We start from the raw sequence: 21556 nt of genomic DNA on the forward strand, positions 1-21556 counted from the left end.
TCTTCCAGTGCTGCAGTAGCCAGCTGGCTGTTGGTTCTGATTTCTGTATTTGCAGCAGGGATTGGACCATTAATTGTTCTTATTATGAACAGAAGAACACTTGCACAGGACTTGGAAATGATGGAAATAGCTTCATTCATTGCTGCTACCAGTTCAGATTGAAATGGGGAATTCCGCAGAGAAGCCTTTTCTGCTGCACTGTTTGGATGCTTGGCTTATTAGCACAGGCGTTTCATAGACAAATTTCCTCATAATTCTTGGGCTATAGTAGCAGATGAGCAATAAATTGGTTTGGTTTCAGTTTTCTAACAGTTGTACCATCAGGTATCACATATATTGGTATCACCAACATGCCACATTTTTATTGGTATTCAGAAATAAATGATCCAGTAAACCAGCTTTATTGGCGATGTATTCTTCCAGTTTCAGAAGATGAGATGTTCTCGGAGCAGTCTTCACATACTTTTCAGAAGGACCATCTAATATGTAACTGTGGGTTAAGAATACGTCATACAAATATGAGTAGTTTTGCACAGCACTAGAGATCCTGCAGTTCTGTTCTACAGGTTACATATCCATACATCTAGAAAGCATATAATATTTATGTAAGCTCACATACAGAGTTCCCACAGGTGCTCTGGAGGCAGAGAATTAATCTGGAGGTTATTTGTGAAGATAAAGGTACAAGCAGGAAGAAGAAAAGGGTAAAAGAATTCTGGGGTGTTCATATGGGTTACTGCCAGGCAAATTGAAGAGAAGCCTTCAGCATTTTAATTTCAGTACTAAATTTATATAATTAAAAGCCTAATACAGGGCTCATATTTAGACGGCAAGACACTGTGCCTTGCTGAAATTCACAAATAAGCATTAGGCATAAACAGACTGTTTAAGAAATAAAAAGAACACTTAAAAACACACGACACGGTTAATGATGTTGCTGTTTATCTGGTTTTTAATATCAAACACTTTGGTCTGATTTAAAAAAGTTCTTAGAACTCACAGCTACAATTGAACATGCTAAGAGATCTCTGTATCAGGAGCATGAAAACTCTGATTTATTTATTTTTTTTAACAAAGGTCTTGTTTCTCTCAAATTGGATATTCAAAGTTAGAAGGAAAAATAGTGTTTGTTAAGGTAATGTTATTCAGCATAGTAATGAAAGAGAAACTATGGGTCACTATGACTGCCTTACAGTTTTGTATTTTTCTAACATTTAAATGCTTGTCTTGGTATTTTAAATCATTTAGATCGTTTTAGTATGGTTGGAATGTGTGATTTAGTTAAAATTGGTACGTTTTTTCGTTTTTGCAGTGGAGTATCTTCTGTTAAGTATAGGTTAAAGCATATTTGATTAGAGCTCCTCTGCTCTTAAGTTACTGGCTTTACAAGGGTTAGCCTGAGCAGTAAGACAAGACCTAAGGTAATAGAAGTACTTGCTCTTCTCAAAAACAGAATAAATATGTACAGATAGATTTAACCTTTATGCTGCTGACTTCCTATTTTGGGGGAGAGATTTAAGATGGAAAATTGAAAATTGCCTTGATCTTTTGGAATTGGCTTGTGTTTTCTGATTGGGGGGGGGGACAGCCTCACTGAGATTGCTTGGTTGCTTGAAGGAAGAATGGTGAGAAATTAGTCTTGGAGAGGAATTAAACTTGAAAAAAAAATCTATTGCATCTATCAGAAGGTAGGTTTAACCACTAGAAAAAGGGTAAGCTTATCAGATCACAAAAGGGCAATCATTACTTTCTGATAAGATCTCAACTGCAAACTTGAATAAAGCAGAGTTTGTGGGGAGAGGCAGCCAGATGATTAGAATATTAACATGGAATGGAAGGTGGGGAGTGGAAAATGATACAACCCTTCAATCACGCAAGAATTTCTTTAGATTTTGATCTTAAATACTTTGAAATGTGCCTTGCTTATCCTTTATCTGCATTTCCTAACCCAGGACATAAGAAAAATAATTGAGTCTGGACGCATATTTTGGACTATGCAGAGATAAGAATGCAAGTATAGCAAAATTACGATCAAATCTCTCAAAAAGGGTTTTCATGCCAACAAGTTTCTTTGTTTATTGAAGAATAAATTGTTTTTTCTGTTTTCTATTAGCTAGGAGAAAAAAGATACTGTTTAATTTAGAAACTTGGTCTGTATTTACTTAGTATGCTCATTTTCTCGTTTTTCAGGACAGTGGTGATTACCCCCTTACCATGCCTGGGCCACAGTGGAAGAAGTTTCGATCCAATTTTTGTGAGTTCATTGGAGTGCTCATTCGACAGTGTCAGTATAGCATCATCTATGATGAATACATGATGGACACGGTGATTTCTCTTCTGACTGGTTTGTCAGATTCCCAGGTCCGGGCTTTCAGGCACACCAGTACGTTAGCTGGTAAGTAAACAAAGCACAAAGAAGGGAGTTTTCAAAGGAGTTACTACAGGTTAGTTGGTTTGAGAATTACTGCTAGTTTTGATATAGGTAAATTTGGCAAGTCCTGAGAACTCTGGAAAGCTGTATCAAATCCAATTAACACACATGGTATAACTTTACTGACAATACACTTTTCCTTTTGGAAGGGAGTATGTCTAAGCCTCACAGGGGACTCCACTAAATCCTGTGAATCAAAAGTGGCATACTTAAGTCATGTGTTTCTTTATTAGTTCATTTGTTGGTTAGCATGCCTTTATAATTTGGCATTTTAGAGTACAAAACTTATTCTAAGTGTCAATAGAAATCTGTGTCTTCACTCTTGAGAAGCATAAAATTTGGGAACATTGGGCCATATTCTAGGTTGCTCTGTCTTCTACCTCTGGCCATGCTGCACCTTTCAACACACCTGCCTACATTTAAGTCAGGCAATGATTATATCACTAGATAGAAATAGACTTTTCTAAGAGTGTGTATCATCTGACCTATATTAGATGTCTCCCATAATATGGATGAATTGCTGTGTAGAAGTAGCTGTCTTTCTCCAATTATAAAGCAATACCAGGATTTCTAGCTTGGATGTAGGTGTCTAACACTAGTTCCATCAGGTAATGTCCTTCTACTGACCTCATGTGCTGAAATGCATCTTATTGGAAGACTTTTCCCTGGACCATTTATAGATCATATCAAATATGTGAAGCTTTTATAGGAGATGTTTGTCATTAATCTGAATATTTTTGTTGCTGTTATTTTTTACTGATGTAGTTAGTTTTCACAGTCAGCCTCTTTCAGATTTGTTCAGGTTTCCAAGTATTCAACACCCATAGTGGAAATCAGACTTATTTTTTTTAATTTCATCTCTCACTAATCTAAGTAAGAGGCGGATTACCAGTGATTTTGAGAAACCAAGTCCAGATGTGATTGGAGCTTGATTTTCAAACTGAAAATCAAAACTTTGAACTTAGAGGAACTGAACTCTATTTTGAAATCCCCTTGTAAACTTCACTTTATTTGGTAACTGGGAGTGGTAAAATAAAAAAAAAAAAAAAATAATAATAATAATAATAAACCTTGAATAATTCAGACATAATTGACCACATTGAGAGTTTGCCTCTACAAATTCAGTCTTCAAAAGTAAACACTACTTGAGCTGGAGATAAAGAACCTGTTGGAAATCTGTGCCAGTTACTTAATCAGAGATGGAAACAATTTCTTTCCAGTTTATACTGGATACTGATCTTCAATTCCAGGTGATTTTAATTTGCTTTTTGCTTAGTTTATGATTGATTGTTTTATAGGAAAGAGATCGTGGAGTTAGGATAATAATAATACACATCTTAGACCATTATTTAGATTACAGGATCACAGAATCACAGAATTTCTAGGTTGGAAGAGACCTCAAGGTCATCGAGTCCAACCTCCAACCTAACGCTAACAGCCCTCCACTAAACCATATCCCTAAGCTCTACATCTAAGCGTCTTTTGAAGACTTCCAGGGATGGTGACTCCACCACTTCCCTGGGCAGCCTGTTCCAACGTCTAACAACCCTTTCGGTAAAGAAGTTCTTCCTAACATCCAACCTAAAACTCCCCTGGCGCAACTTAAGCCCATTCCCCCTCATCCTGTCACCAGGCACGTGGGAGAACAGACCAACCCCCACCTCGCTACAGCCTCCTTTAAGGTACCTGTAGAGAGCAATAAGGTCGCCCCTGGTTCACCCCTTTGTGGGACAGATGTTCGAAAAGTATGAGAAGCTTGATTGGGAAGAGGAAACAGCCCCATGCACTAGAAACATGACCCGGGAACCATGCTTTGTAGAGGAAATAGTTGCTATCATGTAACTAGAACCTGCCAGCAAGGATGAGCAAATGCCAAGGCCTAAGGTTTTCACAACTGGCTTCCGTTATTTAAGTCACTGATGGCTTTTTCCATTAGATCGATTGATTTTGCCATACACTTAATTATTTTTATTTATTAACAAACATGAGAGCTTTGTTTTGATTCTGCAAATTTTCTTCAGGCTAGCTTTTGCACATTTCATTATACTGCTACTCTGCAGAGCAGAAGTCAGCATGATGCAAGGAAGCTCAGTCTTGATAAAAATTATGAAAACCTACTTTTAGAATTTCATCTATTTTTCAAGGAGTGTTTCTGAGGTCTTTATTTTCAGTTTTCATCCATGATAGCCAATCTGAATGAGAAATTATTCATTATGGCAAGAAACTAAGGGAAGAAGACATGTAGGTACTTCTAGATTTGCAAACTTTAAGCAATAGCAAGATAAGACAAAGTTAACTATAAGAGTAACTTCACTTCTCCATTTGTATAATTGCTTTTTGAACTTGAGGACAATGCTGCGTACTTAGCCAGAGAGAATGTGATTGATCGATAAATTTCTTTTGCTGTTTTCAGTGTTGTAAATTGTGATATTCTATGTAACCACACAGAACATGGGAAAGACACTTAGAAATGTTTTTGTAAAACTAAATTAAGACAGAAAAATATGCATAAACAATAATAGATCCAGAAGGTTTGAAAATGTGTATAAAGGGGCACATGAAGTTCAAATCATATTTTTTATGCAATTACACACTTGACTTTAGAGCAGGGTCAGACTTTTCTTTCAGAGAAACAATGTTGTGGTCCCTTCCAAATTGACTAATCTTCAGAAGTTACTGGTTACCTTTAGTGTGGAGGCATCTATAATGATATTTCTCAACAGAGAAATGTCTGTAACTGCACATAACTGGCTTAATGGTGTGCACTGATCCTGTGGGTTCACGTGCTTGCTCTGACATTAGAAGTTGCATATTTTCTGGAGAGAATGGAGCTGTCTGGAGCTCAATGTGGTATGTGTACTCTGATTTCTGATTTTTAGGTCAGCCAAATTATCTGGGTATTTTTGGGGTGGGAAGTGGCTGTCCAAGTGGTTCTGTGCCAGGGTCAAGTTGGTTATTTTCTCTGCGTGTGGATCTGCTTGAGGCAATATTTTTGAGCTCTGACTACAGGTAAAGAGTCATATTCTGTGTTCTGCTTTTGCAGCTATGAAGCTTATGACTGCTCTTGTGAATGTTGCCTTAAACCTGAGCATTCATCAGGATAATACACAGAGGCAGTACGAAGCTGAGAGAAACAAAATGATTGGCAAAAGAGCTAATGAAAGATTGGAGCTGCTGCTTCAGAAAAGAAAAGAGGCAAGTGAAAAGATGATTTGTTTTCCTGGTACACGTGCACGACCTCCAACAGAAAGTCCAGGGTGGTTTGTGATTTTAGTACCACAGTAAGAAATGAGAGATTACTTCTGCTGTGGTGTTCGTGTGATCTCAAGCATGTTACTAGGGCTGCACTTTAAAATTTTGTATTATTACATGCAGTTGAGTTTGTGTGCTGTTCTGCACAGAAGATAATTACTGTTCTCAGTTTTATACACATGACCAGGCAAGAAGAAAACTAGTCTCAAGTTGTATATGAACATTACTATGGTTACACAGAAAGATTTTGAAAAGAGAGCTCATGTAGTCCATCATCATGCTGCCCGTTTCTCCCACTGATTGCTGCAGTTACTACGTAGTGTCTCATTAGTACTTCTTTTTGTAGCTACTTTCAAGTAACATGGGAGTAGGGGCTATAGCACCTGGTCTCAGGGAGAAGAAGCTAGGAAGACATTAAAGTCACTTTTAGTAAGTACCAGTCTGGCATTAGGTGAGCAAAACCCTTAGAAGGTTGCTGTAATGATCCCTAAATAAAATACCGTGTCCCAGGAAATGCAGTTTTAGAGTTGTACTTAAAAGAAATCTAAAAATGATAAGAAGTAGAAAGTGGATACATAATACACACAAACATACATAATCTTTAAGGATACCATGCAAAATTCATAAGATTGATTGAAGAATTCAAGTATATATGGAGATTGTAGTATATATGGAGATAATGACTTAGATTTAAATTTATCATTTGTAATATATTCGTTCTGAATACATTTCCTCCACCACTGTTTTACTCTGTGGCAAATTAAGGATGTCTGTCTGCCTTACCTGTGTGCACCTTACCTGTGTGCACATCTTTTATGTATAACTGACTTTAAATTGCTTGACTTTATAGTCCTAGTCTGGGGATAATTACAATGATGTATTTTTTTTGTATTTTACCCCTGCAATCCATATCAAAAGTTTTGTTGGATTTTATAATTATTAGAATATAGCACACAATTTAATAAGACACAAAGCAAGAACCACCTCTCATGCCCTAACTGCAAGGAAAATACATGTATTTTAAAGGAAACATGTCAGTGTTAAAGCATTTTGAAAAGCAGAATTGCTTAGCTAAAATAGCTAGAACACAGTTTCTATTCCACACTTGTTAATGGTTGCTTGAATTTTTCAGAGAAGGACAAGTAGCTATTTACATTGAAGAACTTGGTTCAGTATCTCAGTGTCTGTGGACATCTCCTGTACTTGTTCTTCAGCTGTTCTTTTCAATGTCTTTTGGAGATGCAGTATATAATTGCTCTGGGCAGGCTTTGCTGGGCAGGCTTTGAAGCATTGATGCCCAGGCCAACATGGGGCAGTGAAACCCTGAACAAAGAATAAAGGTTAAGCATTTGGCAGCCTTCACCTCTTGGCATGTATGTTCAGTCTCTCTCATACCACCACACATGAAAACTAATCAAAATGTTGCATAGGTGTAAGCCAGGGAGAAGTGGTGATGACTGAACACATTCTCAGATGTGTGGTGGTAAGCGTAGCAGAGGAAACGGCATAAAATAGCTTCGTTAGGTTGAAATGACATAATGGCCCCGTGTAAGTATTCCTAAGATAGTACTGTTTATTTCCTGTTTTTAAATACGCTAAATTTACAATAGCATTCAGTGATGGCACGTTCAGTTGATTCTTTTGATGCAGTGCCATCATAATAAAACTTCATAAGCACCTACATCAGCATGAGTTTATCCTCATGAAGTCACATAGGCCAGTTTGCAAGCTAAGTGTGGGAATTAATTAGCAGTTGAAAGTACAGAATGTTTTTTCTAACTGGTTTCATTCTTGTGTCATCTTCTACATATCTAATGTGAGAGCAGATTAACGGTCTGTTCTAGTCAGTGAGATTTTCAAACTGGATGATTTTTGTACTGCAATAAGCCCCAAAATAGAAAAAGTTCTGTTTTAGTTGCTGCCAGTAGTACTTCAAATTTTATGCTTCTCATACATGTCTTTTTGAGTTACCCAGTATTTCTGCAAAGTCAACAGGAGAATGTTCTCCTTGTTTTTACTTAGATTTGAGGGAGGGAATGTTAAATTACTTTAGCATTGGTAAGAGCGGGAATCCAAAGGCAGGTCCCTCTCCAGATGCCTGAAGTTAAGCGTTCAGATTGAAGTACATGATCTAGAAAAGTTGAAAGTGTAAAAAACTGTTACAGAGAAACATCAAATATGTGAAAGAGGTGTTAATTCATTATTGAAGCTGAAATACATGTAGATATTGCATCTCTTAAATATTAGTGCACAAAAGATTCTATAGGAATTAAGCAGATGGAGAGTCTTCTGTGAACACCCCACCTCTGTTGAAGTTAACATTATCTTAGTGATAAGTGACACATTTGTACATGAGCTGACAAGAGCTGGCACTAATAATGCTGATGCTGATTTTGATTTATTTATACCAGTGCCTTGGTTTGTGGCTGGGAGATGGAAAATAATTCATAAATGTCAACAAAGTACTTTTGATCTTTAAATAGCTCAGAACAGTATCTCTTGGCCAGTTTATGCTCACTGAAGTAAAATGGATCTCACCTGGAACTACAAAAACTCTGATTCTCCTACACCAGCTCTGCCCCAACACCTGGATCCCTGTATCAATTGTATAGCTGATAATTTACCGTATTAATAGGGAGCTGTAGATTCCTTGTAGAAAAAGGAGCAGAGAGTTAGCCATCCATGCTGTCCCCTCATCTGTGCTTTACTCTTTGTAGCTGCTCGATTTTGCATTCAAAGATATGTCAAAGTACACTTTCATTTAGCATCTTAACCTTTTCATGGCTCATAAACTTCACTCTCTCCTACCTCTGTCCACCTCTGTCATACCTGAAGTTCTCAGGGAGCTTCCCCTTTGCCTTTCAGGGCCTCAGTAGGTTTTCAAACATCCTCCTGGGGCTTCTTGGTTCATTCCCATCCTCAGTTTATTCCATAGTGTGTACTAGCCCCGTGTTTCTGGGGACGTTTGCCAGCTTGTGACATCAGCCACAACTGAGGAGTGATTAGAGATTCACTCTCTCTTTTGCATTATATAAATTCTTGATTGAGTATTTATTCCGTTCATATTTGTGTTGAGCTTAAGCTGAAAACAGAAGCCATGCCTAAATATGCTTGTTTAGTGTACCAGTCCTTCGGTATACGCAGTGCAGGCATGCACCCAATTACTCTCTTTGTACACAATCTCTTTTACTAGTAAATTTATTTCTTTCTCAGGTGTTTGACAGTTTAGTCAAGATCCCCCCATGCCTCAGTTTTCCCATTTGCAAAATGGAGGCTGCACCTCCCTACATTTTAGGAAGCTTTGAGACTTCATTTACTGAATATTGCAAGCTACTTTAGATCTTTTCTGGAAGGTATTGTAGAAATATTTAGAAACATGGCTTGAAAAATATAAACCCTTAGGTGAAAGTGTTTATGAGCTCATGTTATGCAGGAAGACAAAACAGCTGATAATAATTTTGCCTCTGGTTTTAAGATATTTTGTCTGTTAAATGTATGATTACACAGTTCTTATTGTTTTGTACATACATACAGTCTGTACTAGTAAGGCTCTGTTGTGGTTTTCATGCTGAAAATATGAAGATTTTATATTAACATATATTGTGGTATTCTGCTTTGACACTAAAAAACACCTTGAAGGAAGAATGATGGCTTCGAGTGTTGTAGCAGTTCTGTTCCAAAAGTTGATTGTATAAAATTGGCATCATCTTATTTAACAAAACTGTGTTTTGCTGTAATCGAGTCATCTTTATTTAATTTAGCACAAAAGACGACAATATGAGAATACTTCAGTTGTTTCCAAGATGTTCTTTCAGGATTTATTAACATATCCACTGACACAAAGTAAACTTTCTGTAGTACTTATAAAGTGCAGTCATATTACATGGAACTATTAAGGGATGTTTTTAAAACACTCCAACTACTCGTAGCACCTTTTTTATTTAGGTTCGGTGTTTGGTTCGGTTTGATTTTTTTTCAATCTGAGGCCTGGAACTGGGTGTCAGCTGTGCTCTGGTGGTATGCACCCATGCTCTGATTCTGGAAAGCCTTCTTGCTTAGAATTTCGGTTATCATTGGCGCTGAAGTTAAAGCAACTTAAATTTATATTTGAGATTGAGCAGAAGTACTTTCCTTAAGTAGGACGTTGAGTTTTTCAGGGTGACTTCCTGGTCTGTAGCTACTTCTTTCAGTAACAGGCTTTGTTTCTTCAGTTGCCATTCGCAGTTCTGTCTGTTTGACTAGTGGACTGCTGACATTACTGAGCACATAGCTTCTACGTGCCTGAATTTCTATAGCAAAAGAACAGTAATGACCTCAAAAGACTAATTGAGTACTAAATTAATTGATGTTTAAGGGAATGTTAACTTTCTTACATTAAGGCATTGCATATATATGTATACATACGTATGTGTCTGCACACAATAGGAGCATGTGCTGGAAAAACAGAAAATGGGGAATTTACTAATAATTAATTAAGAGCTGTTCCATGGTCCTTCTAGCGCTTCCCAGTAAGGAATTGTAGAATACCAAATTATAATGAGCAGTGATCTTTTATTTATTTTTTTTTTCAGCTACAAGAAAACCAAGATGAAATCGAAAATATGATGAACTCTATTTTTAAGGGTATATTTGTTCATAGATACCGGTAAGAAAATAAGTGCTACAGTATACTATGTTAGCAAAGTGTAATCACAAATAATGCCAAGGACATTTTCTATGTTGATTTTTCTTCTGATGTAATGTTCTGGATGCCATAAAAACAGTATCAAAATAACTGAAGTTCTAGAAGAAAATCTAAGTGTAACCCCCAGTAATTGCCCAATAGATCTGTCTACATAGCTTTTTTTTATTATTATTTTTAATTCAGTAAAACAGCTTTAAGGAGTTGTGGAAGACAACTTCTTCTCTCGAAAAAGAAAAGTTGTCCACAGTGGGAGCATAAACATCACGTATCTTAAGAGTAATCATGATCGCTGTATATCATAATAGGGCAGTTTGGGTTGTTGTGTATCTCTCTATCCTGCGTTTTCTTCTGTATATCTTACGCATAAACAACAAATTTCTGATGTTTTCCATAATAATACACATTGACCACAACTGTAACATTATTTTAGGCGTTTTCCTCTTTAAACTGCATAAAGGCACACAAAAACCTTAATTCCACTTAACACATAGCTTTTGCTTGTTAATTGTTTTGGATGTTTATATCAAGAACAAGTAATCGCAAAAAAGTAAAGAAGTGATTGCACTGTTAACACATTACAATTTCTTTCAGTAATTATTATTTTATGTCTTGTAAATAGAAAAACTCATCATATATTCATGTGCATGTGTTTATGTGCATGTGTGTGCATTCTATTCTAGTAGATATGGATGCATGCTATTTTGGAGTGTGGCTTATCAGAGAGCAGTAGTTTTTTAAGACAGATTTAGGGTTGTTTTGCATCACTAAATACCTCTAAGCATCTGCAGCATCTTGGTGAACCAACTCTTTAAATGTTAATTAGCTTATCGAAGTCAAAAGATAAAATTCAACAATACTAAACTATGCAATTAACCTTTTAGATTTCAATTCTGGTGTAAAACATCATCATTTATGAAATCTTTTAGACAAATGGCAGGAAGCAAGAAAAAGTTGTTCGAGAGGAGGGTTAGAATGTGAAAAGGAACCTGTAGTGGGGCAGAGAGATAATTGTAATTGTGGAGAAAGGTGTGCAGGAAACTTTGGAAGAGGCCTGTGGTAGGAAATGTGTGACTGAACAGCACAGAGGAGTTGGAGCATGTCTCTTAACATCAGTGCAGTTTAACCAGGTCAGCTTATACTACCTTCAGCTTTGGTCTTGATTAACCTCAGCTGCTAATCAAATGGACTGAGAGAGCCCAGAAGGTACAATGGACCGCCACTGTAGCAAGAGGCTGAGAAGCATACCTGTGTCCACTGGACATATCCCAGTTATCCATTGTAGACTCTAATTCAGTGTCCTAAATATTTTTGGCCCTGATGAAAATATTCAGATGTAATCTAGCATGAAATAAATGCTATTTCCTGCCAGTGCTTGCTATGGTTTGTCCTAAATTTAATGGGTCTGCCTTGGTAAATCAACATTTAAAAGAGGCCAGTGAATTTCTTATCTGATCCTCCATGTCTAAAACTCTTCAGAAAGTTCCATCGTGGGGGACATCTTTACTAAAAGTAGGAACATAGGTTATGAATTTTGCTGCAAATAGAAGTCTGAGTGTTTCCCTTTCACCTCACTCATACACAGTATTTTGCAATTTGTGCTGTACAGAAGCTCAGAGTATATATATCATATCTCATAATTAGTTTAATAGCTTTATTCTTTGTGTCTGTCTTTCTCTCTTGAAGTGAATGTTTGTAGTGTCTAGGGATTCCTGAGAATCTTTGGATTGAGAATCAGCTTTTCATTGTCTGCCCAGGGAAGGTTGAATGTATTCTTACAGAAAAGATAATTTTTCCTGATTTTGGCTGGCTGTGTTGCATGACTAAATAGCTGTTGACACTTGAGTTCTTCTTGGGATTGCCATTAAATCCTTCCAAAATGCTTCACAGTTACCAAATTTATAAGGTGGTGAAATAACCTACTTGGATCTGAGGACTCAGCCTGTCATCCCCTAGAAGAAATGTCTATATGGCTACTTTGTGTGGCTGCATATGTGGTTGCTCCTTTTTTTGTTTCATACTTAGCAGACTTACAGATTGCCGTTTGTCTTGAATTCTGATTCCTTCCACCTAGATTTTGCTTTTAAAATAGTTATAATTCTATTTAAGAGATTTACTATTTTAGTTTAGTGTGAATTAATATAGAGTTAGACAGAAGTATATATGTATATACATATATATGTGAATATATGTGTAGTTTCAATTAAAACTTCATTGTGACTGCATTCCCCACAACAAATGCAATTTTTGTAGTGCAAACCCTTGAATGTATTATTTTAGCGCATTCATCCTTACAGCATCTAAAACCTGTTTGAGAATTCCCTGGTAGGAACAGCTTATTTAATGACTTACCCTGCTTGTAATGCACCTTGTCTACATGGTGGATTGACAGTTACCTTCTAGTTTTTGAGGTTATAGCATAACTGTCTTCAGGGAGTTTGACAGACCAGTTTTAATGACTCTGCTTGGAAGTTGGTAGAATCAGTGTGTTTCACTTTGGATAGAGAGGCAACAACAGTGGTTTGATGACATGTCTAGAAATTCCGCAAATGCATTCATACGTTATCTTTAAATGCATGTTTTATTCTGTTATATTGGTGCAGTCTCCTCCGTAATAAGAAGTTTAATGAGAAAAACAGAGAACTGACTTTAGAAATGTCTCTTCTAGTCATGTGTCATATTATGATTGTTTGTTATGTCCGTGTAGGAATTGTGGTTTTCACCTTGGTGCCTGGAAGATGATACAGAGTCTTCCAATGTGAAGGTTGGAAGGACATAGGCAGTTACAGTATGGATAGTGTAGCAGTTTTGTTATACTATATTCTGTGAATTTATGCAATAAATATCTTGAGCATAAGATTGGGAACATTTTATTTACATTTTGTAAAATTGAAGACTTTAGGAAAAATACAGTTGCACTTAGCAATTATTCTACTGCTTAAAGCTTGAAATTTATTTTTTTCATAAATTAGATTGGGGGGAGCTCTGCTGGTGCAACTTTAGAATTAAATCAATATTTATTACTGTTCCCAAAGGTTTTTGTTTTTGTTTAAAAAAAAAAAAAAAAAAAAAAGCACAAAACAAGGGTCTCAGTTATAAGCAAGGCCAGTGTTTGCAAAGCACCATTCCCTTCTTAGGGAATAGTAGAGAGCGGTGGCTCTCTATGTTCTTCTTTTATTACTGCTGAAATTTGGAACTGTGAAGCAGTGCCAGCTGGAGTGGCACAAGCAATTTCTCATAGTAACAGATGTCTCAGAGATGAAATTACTAAAGGGCCAGATGGCCCCAATCCCTTTTCCCGTTGTTTAGCTGTCGCTCATTATTAGTAAATATGCCATGCTCTATGTCAATCAGGCAGGGAAGTGCCAATCAGATTCAAGTCATTTCCATTCCTGATCTCTTTAGGTGATCTCTCCAGACAGTTTCCTGCTCCGTTACCTAAGTAAGAAGCTCATAAGTCTGTCTTTGCCTCTTCCATCACTTGCCACGGTCAGAATGTAGGAAAAAAAAAAGGCAAGAAAAATTGAAGAAACTAATGTTGACATATAAACATTTTTCCTGGCTTTTGTTCCAAGGGCTTTCGTATGCTGCATGAAGCAGGTTCTGCTGACATAACAAATTCCGTTTTTCCTCTTTGACAAGCTCCTTTGGTAAAACCAAGTAACTTTCTCCATCTTGCACTTATTCTGCATCTCTAGCTGGAAACTGAAGTCAAGCCTGCTTAGAAAATCACAGTGACAGTGTTTCAGAAATAATTATTGAGAGGAAGTCTGTAGCACTTGGATTCATAATTCTGTTTGAAAAGAGGGAAGGAAAAGGTCAAGTAATAGACTAAGAGGCAAAATAGAATGAGATTTTTTTTGAGATAATGGAAACATATCTGAATGTAGAGAGATTGAGATGATGAGATAGATCATGAGTGAGCACTACATAGTGACAAGCCCTATATAGTGAAGTTCATCAAACCCAAGTAAAGGCAAAATATTATAGCTACAGCAGTGGAAATGAGTAAATGAGGTAAATGGTACGTGTCTGTAATCTGGTTAACTTTTTTTTTTTTTTTTTTCTTGCTAGTGATGCTATTGCTGAGATTAGAGCTGTCTGTATTGAAGAAATTGGTGTCTGGATGAAAATGTACAGTGATGCCTTCCTGAATGATAGCTATTTAAAATATGTTGGTTGGACACTACATGACAGGGTAAGTATTGTGTATTACTGTACATAGAAGAATGTACTGTAAATAGCTACTCTTTTACTACCCAAGACATATGTAGTATATCATTTTTGGTTTATAAAGAGACCTTTCTTTTTTTTCCTGCAGGTCATTTATCTTTCAACCAGTGTTTTTTGATGCATTCACTTAAATCAGGATACAGTTACCCCAAATCACGTGATGATTCACATGGTTTTTATTTTTTCAATCTCTGTTAGCATATCTTAATAGAAAATTTTGCTTGCTGCTTTTCTTCTAATTAAAAGAGAAGTAGTCTCGCTGACATTCCTTAGAACCCTCATGTCTGAAGCAGAATCAGAACGAGATTTCAAGTCAACTCTTCCATTTGCATTGCTCACTAGTTAGAGGAAAGAGAACATCTCTGTGTCCTAGAAGTAACCAAACAGGCCTATTGGTGCCTCAATAATGGAATTCTCAACAACTCGTTTTCTCTTTGCTATTTTCGGTTTACAGGCATTTCAGCTCCAGCTGCCTTTAAAGGACATTTTTCTAACCTTATTCCTCCATCTCCTGAAAGCATCCATCAGTTCTTTGTGGATTCTTCAAATCTGTCTCTTGGTGCCAGCTTAGAAGAGCTCAGATGGTTGGTTGAGTTAGTTTTGGAGAGCAGCCATCACCCTGGCCTTTTGGCCTTTCTTACAGTAGAAATTGTTCAAGGTTAGGTGGAGTTGAAAAGATACATGTATCTGAAGGTTCTTTCCTGTCTGACCACTGTTCTTTAGTACTAATGGTATCCACAACCTCCCTTTCTGGGTGGTATCAAGCCCACATACCAGTCAGTTCCTGCAAGTGTGGACCATTTCTAACGCTAATAGAACAGGGCTTTACGCTCCTGACTGTACGGGATACTTTTCTACATCAGGCTACAAATGGGATTAGCCATCATCCCACTTTCACCAAAATGACTAGACATACTTCTTTTACTCTAAACAGTCTTGCTAGGAATGTCCAAGAAAAGCAGGTGAGACCTACATATAGTGTTGAAATGCTCGTTAAATTCTGGCATGCTGGTTTAGACTACTTTTTTTTTTCTCTCTAATAATGCTGCTGGAAAAATTCAGAAGTCTGCAAGTTCATTATGATGACTTGCATAACTAATAGATAACATCTTTTTTTAAAAAGGTGTTTTTTTTTTTTTCTATAACTTATAGAAATCCATATATTCAGCATATTCATGTAAAGGATATGACTTGGTATGATATGACAGCATATTCATGTAAAGGATATGGCTTGGTCACTCTTTTTCTGAAGTCTGAAGAAAATCATTTAGGAAGAGACTATACTGCTGCTGAATATTTTGCTTTAGCTATAGCTGTCACGGATATGCATCTTCCTTTGACTTGGAGCAGTAGTTCACTTGTTAAGAATAGCCTCTGTGCTTTTAGACACCAGATATGCAATTGCTTTCCTCTCTAAACTTGCCGAACTTCTACATTTCATCTCAATTTTACAAAACTTGAGTAGGAGGAAGATCCTTGCTACAGCTGTAATGAGCCCTAACAATTATGTACTCTACAGACACTACTGAGAGTGTATACCTAAAAGCAACAGTGGAGTTTTGGGCACTCTAATCCTAGCAGAACATTTTCACAAAGTAACACTTCAACATTAGAGAGAATCTAGTATTGCTGTGCTTCACAGCTATCAATCCCTTTCTAGTGTGTGTTAAGTCCAGCCATTTCTCACATAACTTCTTTTAACCATCTGTGAAATCTATCCATTCCTCAAGGCACTATCTGTGACTTGTGTTAGCTTCTCACAGTGTGATCTGTTGCATCCAGCAATTTCTTATGTCATGTCCAATAGCTTTCTCACATCCTCCAGAGTCTAATCATGCGTCTGCAGCCTTAACATATATTTTACCTCAGCTATCCTAAAGTTAATATGTTCTTTCCTATCAGACAAATTTTCAATTACAGTGTTGCATTAGAAAAAATAAAAGTTTTCCATCTGGACCAGACATGGAAGAATACCATCAAGCTGCTCTCCTGCCTCTGCTGTTTTGTAATATTTATTGTTGCAAGCCTCAGATGTGCCTTGGGGTTCTCAGTCTATAAATCACTAGCTAATCTGACTGTTTAGTATCCTGATACGCATTCTATGTGATGGTTTTTTTTGGTTTGATGTGGTTTATGCTTACTGTACAGGGTGAGAGAGAATAGGGGAAGAGTCGGAGTTAGCTAAACTGTGTGCCAAAGGATGAAAAGGAAGCAAGTGGAGAGAAAGAGACATTCGGGGGACAAAATGGAGGGAGAAAGTACAAAAGGAAGCACTTACTGAAAAAAAAAAAAGATTGAATAAGAACCAGTTAAAAAATGCAAGCCCTCCAAAAGTACAAGATCTCTTAATACCTTGGTTTTCACTGGCGCTGTCTGGAAGACTTGCCTACTGGTACCCCAGTTTCTTGGTTTTGCTTTTTTTTTTTTTTTTTGAATTCCTCTTGTGCTTGACCTCCTAACAAGTTCCTTAGTTGAGTAAACTAATCTCTTTAGTTACCTAAGTCTCTTCATTTTATTGCCCCGAATCAATGTGTTTCCACCTTTTATCCTAAGTTTCTTAGGAATTACTTGAACTTGAACATCTGTACCCTTGGTAGGCAAGAAATTTCTGCTGTGTTTTTCCCCAAGAATATTTGGGATGTGAAAATCTCACATTAATGCTCACTTTCTGTACTACTTATGGTTCTCATAGTTACTCTGGAAACTTCTTGTGTCTGGTATATTGATGATCCATGGCACATTTTCTCTCATCCGTTCTGGACTTCAGTGCAGTACATCCATGTACAGCTTCACTTCTGCCTTTTTTACATTCTCATCCAGGTCATTGCTGTTTGTGCTTAGTTGTGGGTTTCTGTCAATAATCTCCACTGACTCTATTTTAAAACCTTCATAACAGGATTAGCAAACTAATGTGCTCTTCCCTCTCTGAAGAGATGAATTTCAGCCTTGAACACCAGTTTAAAAAACTGACCTTTTTGCTGTCAGAGACAGTAAATCCTTAGTGTTTGTCTGCCAAGAAGGGCAGTCATCTCCAGGGGTTGCCTCTGTCCGCGCCTCTATCTTCTGTTGCCATTTTTCAAATTGGTGAAAAGGAAACTTAAAAAATTGATTTTTAGCTTCTGTTTCTATGTCAGTCTCTGAATGTTCATTCAGGTTTGAGCTTGAGCAGTTTTTTTAATACAGACTTGATTATAGAATAGACAGACTCAGAAATGAAAAGCAGGTTTGTGATTATAACCTTTTTATTACCTACAAATATTTTTTAACAAGAACCCATAGTTTACCAAGACTTTGCAGATGTAAAGTACATTTGCAGCCAGCCAGATGATGCACATGTGCCCAGGGGAACCACGTATCATCAGTGTTCCTGTAGGTGACAAATCTTGATCAGTAAACCATGGCCTTGCGATGTCTATTTTTACTGCCTACAGCCCACCAGATCAAAGCGATCCCTGTCTAAAGAGTAGCTGGGAGTTAGGTTCTGCCCACCAGAACAACTCAGACATACAGCCTACACTCAATCGTTTTGAACACTTGTCCATTGATTGTAAGCAGCAAATATCAGGAAAAATTTACTTGTTAGTCTCTTGCCTAAAGATAAATTGCTGTGCTATCTTTTCACCAACCACCTTGAAATCAGATGTCTTTATTTTGTATTTGCGTACAGGCTTGTTTGTCTTTTTGTACTGTGGAGTTACTTGAAAGGAAAAGGGAAACAGTAAGAGACATTAAAGTAATGCCACATTAAATTCTTTATACATGCAAATAAAAAAATTAACATTGTTTGTAGGCAGCTGCATGTGGTTTTTGGTTTTTAGCTGAATTGCAAATTGGCTTTGGTAACTCATTAGCATAAAGTTGTAAATGTACATTAAACAAATTATGAAATTATATTATTTAATATTCATGGCATTTGATTAGGATATTATATCAGCTAATCTTAGTGTGTTTTATTTAGCAAGGTGAAGTGAGGTTGAAGTGTTTGAAAGCTCTTCAGAGTCTGTATACCAACAGAGAGTTGTTTCCAAAACTGGAGCTGTTCACTAATAGATTCAAGGTAAGAGGAGTATGGAAAATAAAAGTATCATCTATCTCATCATGTTCCAGTCTTTGACTTGTATGTTAAATGCAAAAATATACTTATTTGCTTGTTACAAGGCTTGTAACTACCATAGCAAAACTATTAATGAATGCTGAGATTAAGACAAATTAATTTTACAGTGTTTATCTTGTAAAATTTATCTGGCTTGGCCAAGGTGATTATTTATCTGTATTATTGTCATTTATTTATTGTCATTATTCAATCTGCTTCTGCTTATTTAATTTTAGATTTACTGAATTTTAAGGACTTGTACAGGGGTTTTCACATAAAATAAATCCAAAAGTAACAGCCTGAAAAAATGGTTCATAAGACAGAAGTTTACAATGCACTTTCTCTCCTCCTTCTCTCCTTCTCTCCTTCTCCCTCCCCACCCCTCCCCTATTAATTTTTGATTAATATCTTAACAAGAGTGTGTCTGTTAATTCATTTTGTGGCATATCAGTGTTACTTCACAAGTAAAGTATCTGGAGAGATGACTGGAAATGCTGTCATTGCTTCTGCTTGGATGCTCTGTAAAGAAAGCTTCCAGGCACAGTCACCAGTTCTGCTGGCACCTTTTACCATCGCTTTTGTGTTTTGGTGCTATCACCCCAATGAAAGACTAATTTAATTTATTTTTTAAAATCATGATTACAATGATGATGAAAAATCCTGTTTAGAAAAGAAGTGGAGATTTAAATACTCATAAATACTGTGCAGCAGACTCAAAAACTTACTGTAGATTTTATACTGTTTGACTAGTTATGTCTGCCATTGCAGTTACTCTTAAGTCCTCCAGTTTGATCTAGAAAAGCAAAAAATACAGAAAACTTGCCATATATTTATTCTGTATAAACAACTGATAAAAACACAGTGGTAATCAGCCTTTCGCTACCACATTCATTTGAGAAATGGAAAAGAAAATATGCTGTGGTAAAATCTAGATATTAAGAAAGTCTATTTGTCCAAAATTGTGGTTATATAATAGAACAGACTGTTGAGAAGGGTGATGGAATCTCCTTCTTTTGAGGTTTTTAAGGGCGAGTTAAATAGATATCTGTCAAGGCTGAGCTAGAGAGTTGATTTTTAAGTAGGAGACAAAATAGAACATTTTGTGAGATCCTTCAGCGCCTATATTCTTCTGGTATTGTAAAGTCAGTTTCAGTAACTATTGCAGTAAACACAAGATTTCCTCTCATAGAAGAGTACCTGGCAAACAGGGATGGTAGAAGCTTCATACTACTTCTGTAGCACCTCTGTAAGTCTGGTTTGCTTAACATCTCAGGACAACCAGAAATTAGGTAGCTCTCCAGAAACATGAACCCTCCAAGGCTGTGCAGCATTTCTTGTTCCTTCTGTGCAGACTTAAAGATTTGCTTGTATCTGCTGTTTGTCTAATGTGATTTCTTTGAAATAGGCATCTAAAACTCTCATGGTCCTATATCTGCTTCTCTTTACTAGATGCGCTGGATGCTTCCTTCTCTCTTAGCCTGCTACACTTTAATTGGTAGCTGAGTAATTATGCTTAGAGTCTGAACCTGTCCCGTCCATCAGCAAAACTGACCATGGGAGGCACTGTGAGAAATGGTTATGAAGTAATGTGCTTCAAAAATCTACAGGAACATGAAACATCTAAATACTTCTTCCTGGCTTTTTTCACAGTGCAGACAATTTTCTTCGTTAGAAGTCATGTTAGCCTGTACATTGTTTCTTGGTTTAGAATGGAGCAAAGAATTTTCACTGCTGTGAAAAGAAAAAATCAGAGGAAAGGGAGCCCTGTTAGGAGTCTTATCTTTCCTCTGTTCCAGTAAAGATGTTTTGTCCATATAAATCTGTTACATTATGAAGTAAATTATGGAAAAGGTGAGGTCAAAGTCTGTGTGAGCATAGGGGAAAAAAAAGTTCAACACTATGGAAGATTCACCTGTTTCTGTTCCAGCCACATTCAGTAGAACAAAAAGCTGCCCTTGCCTGCACGTCAGCTTGCAGCTGTGCTGACAGGGATGCAGCCTTTGGCACCAGGCTGGAGTAAACTTTCATATTAAGACTCTTGCTATCTATGATACCAAACTTAAATGCTGTGCCACCACAAACTCCACCACCACCCCATGCAAAATGCTAAATGCTCTTCTCGGTTCCATGGCTCCTTACACGTATTTCAGCAATAGCCCTGAATCCACCCGCGAAGTTCAGCTGCGGTTCAGCTCAGTCCATTCAAATTGTCAGGAGAAATCTCTCTAGAGATGGTCTAGTTGTTAAAAGCATAAACTAATTTGTTCCAGAATTACTTATGTTGGCTTGTTAATATTTTACCACATAGCCATGTGAAGGATCTGATAATGTCACTTCTCCAAAGGGAAGATGTCTGTTCTTTACAGCATTTCTGTTAGTGTTGCTAGCAGTTGATATGTCTGAAAATAGGTCCTGTCTATCCTCCCCCCCCCAAAAAAAAAGCTTTGTCCATGTTTGTCCATCAAAGAAGAGACTTTTGTTTTGTGGTCTGATGCAGACATTATTTGAACCAATGTGGAAAATATGTGAATTAGCTCTTTTGCAGTCAGTGCAAAGGCAAAGCATCAGCAGATACTGCTGTAGCCACTTAATTCCCGGTCCTCATCCCTGACCCTTTGCAAGATGGTGCTGTCTGCATGTCTTGAATGGCAGCAGCGGATTTGTTCTTCAGCAAGTATTGTTCACAGCCTAATAAATAATGCAAAGTGATCTTTATAGTGTAAATTAATATTTCAAGTTAAAAATACAGATGTGTTATATTCTGCTGCATGGAAAATTTCTGTCAAAGCAGATTGAACAGCTGGGTTTTGGAACCGAGAACACTGCTGAAATTTCATCTTCCAGGGGCATTAGGTGTTAAAGTCTC

General features: G+C 37.0%; 1 protein-coding gene across 5 annotated transcripts in view; it reads left to right on the forward strand.

Moving 5' to 3' along the window:
- The window catches only part of STAG1 (STAG1 cohesin complex component), a 180316-nt gene that overhangs the window by 98358 nt on the left and 60402 nt on the right, over nucleotides 1-21556 (forward strand). For all 5 annotated transcript variants that reach the window (XM_084529472.1, XM_084529469.1, XM_084529468.1 and 2 more), the window contains 5 exons: nucleotides 2191-2395; nucleotides 5475-5626; nucleotides 10255-10328; nucleotides 14439-14562; nucleotides 18556-18654. In XM_084529472.1, coding sequence (XP_084385598.1) covers nucleotides 2191-2395; nucleotides 5475-5626; nucleotides 10255-10328; nucleotides 14439-14562; nucleotides 18556-18654 — 654 coding nt within the window. The remainder of the gene's footprint in view (nucleotides 1-2190; nucleotides 2396-5474; nucleotides 5627-10254; nucleotides 10329-14438; nucleotides 14563-18555; nucleotides 18655-21556) is intronic.

This window comes from Aythya ferina, assembly GCF_964211825.1.
Source record: "Aythya ferina genome assembly, chromosome: 9".
NCBI lineage: Eukaryota > Metazoa > Chordata > Aves > Anseriformes > Anatidae > Aythya > Aythya ferina.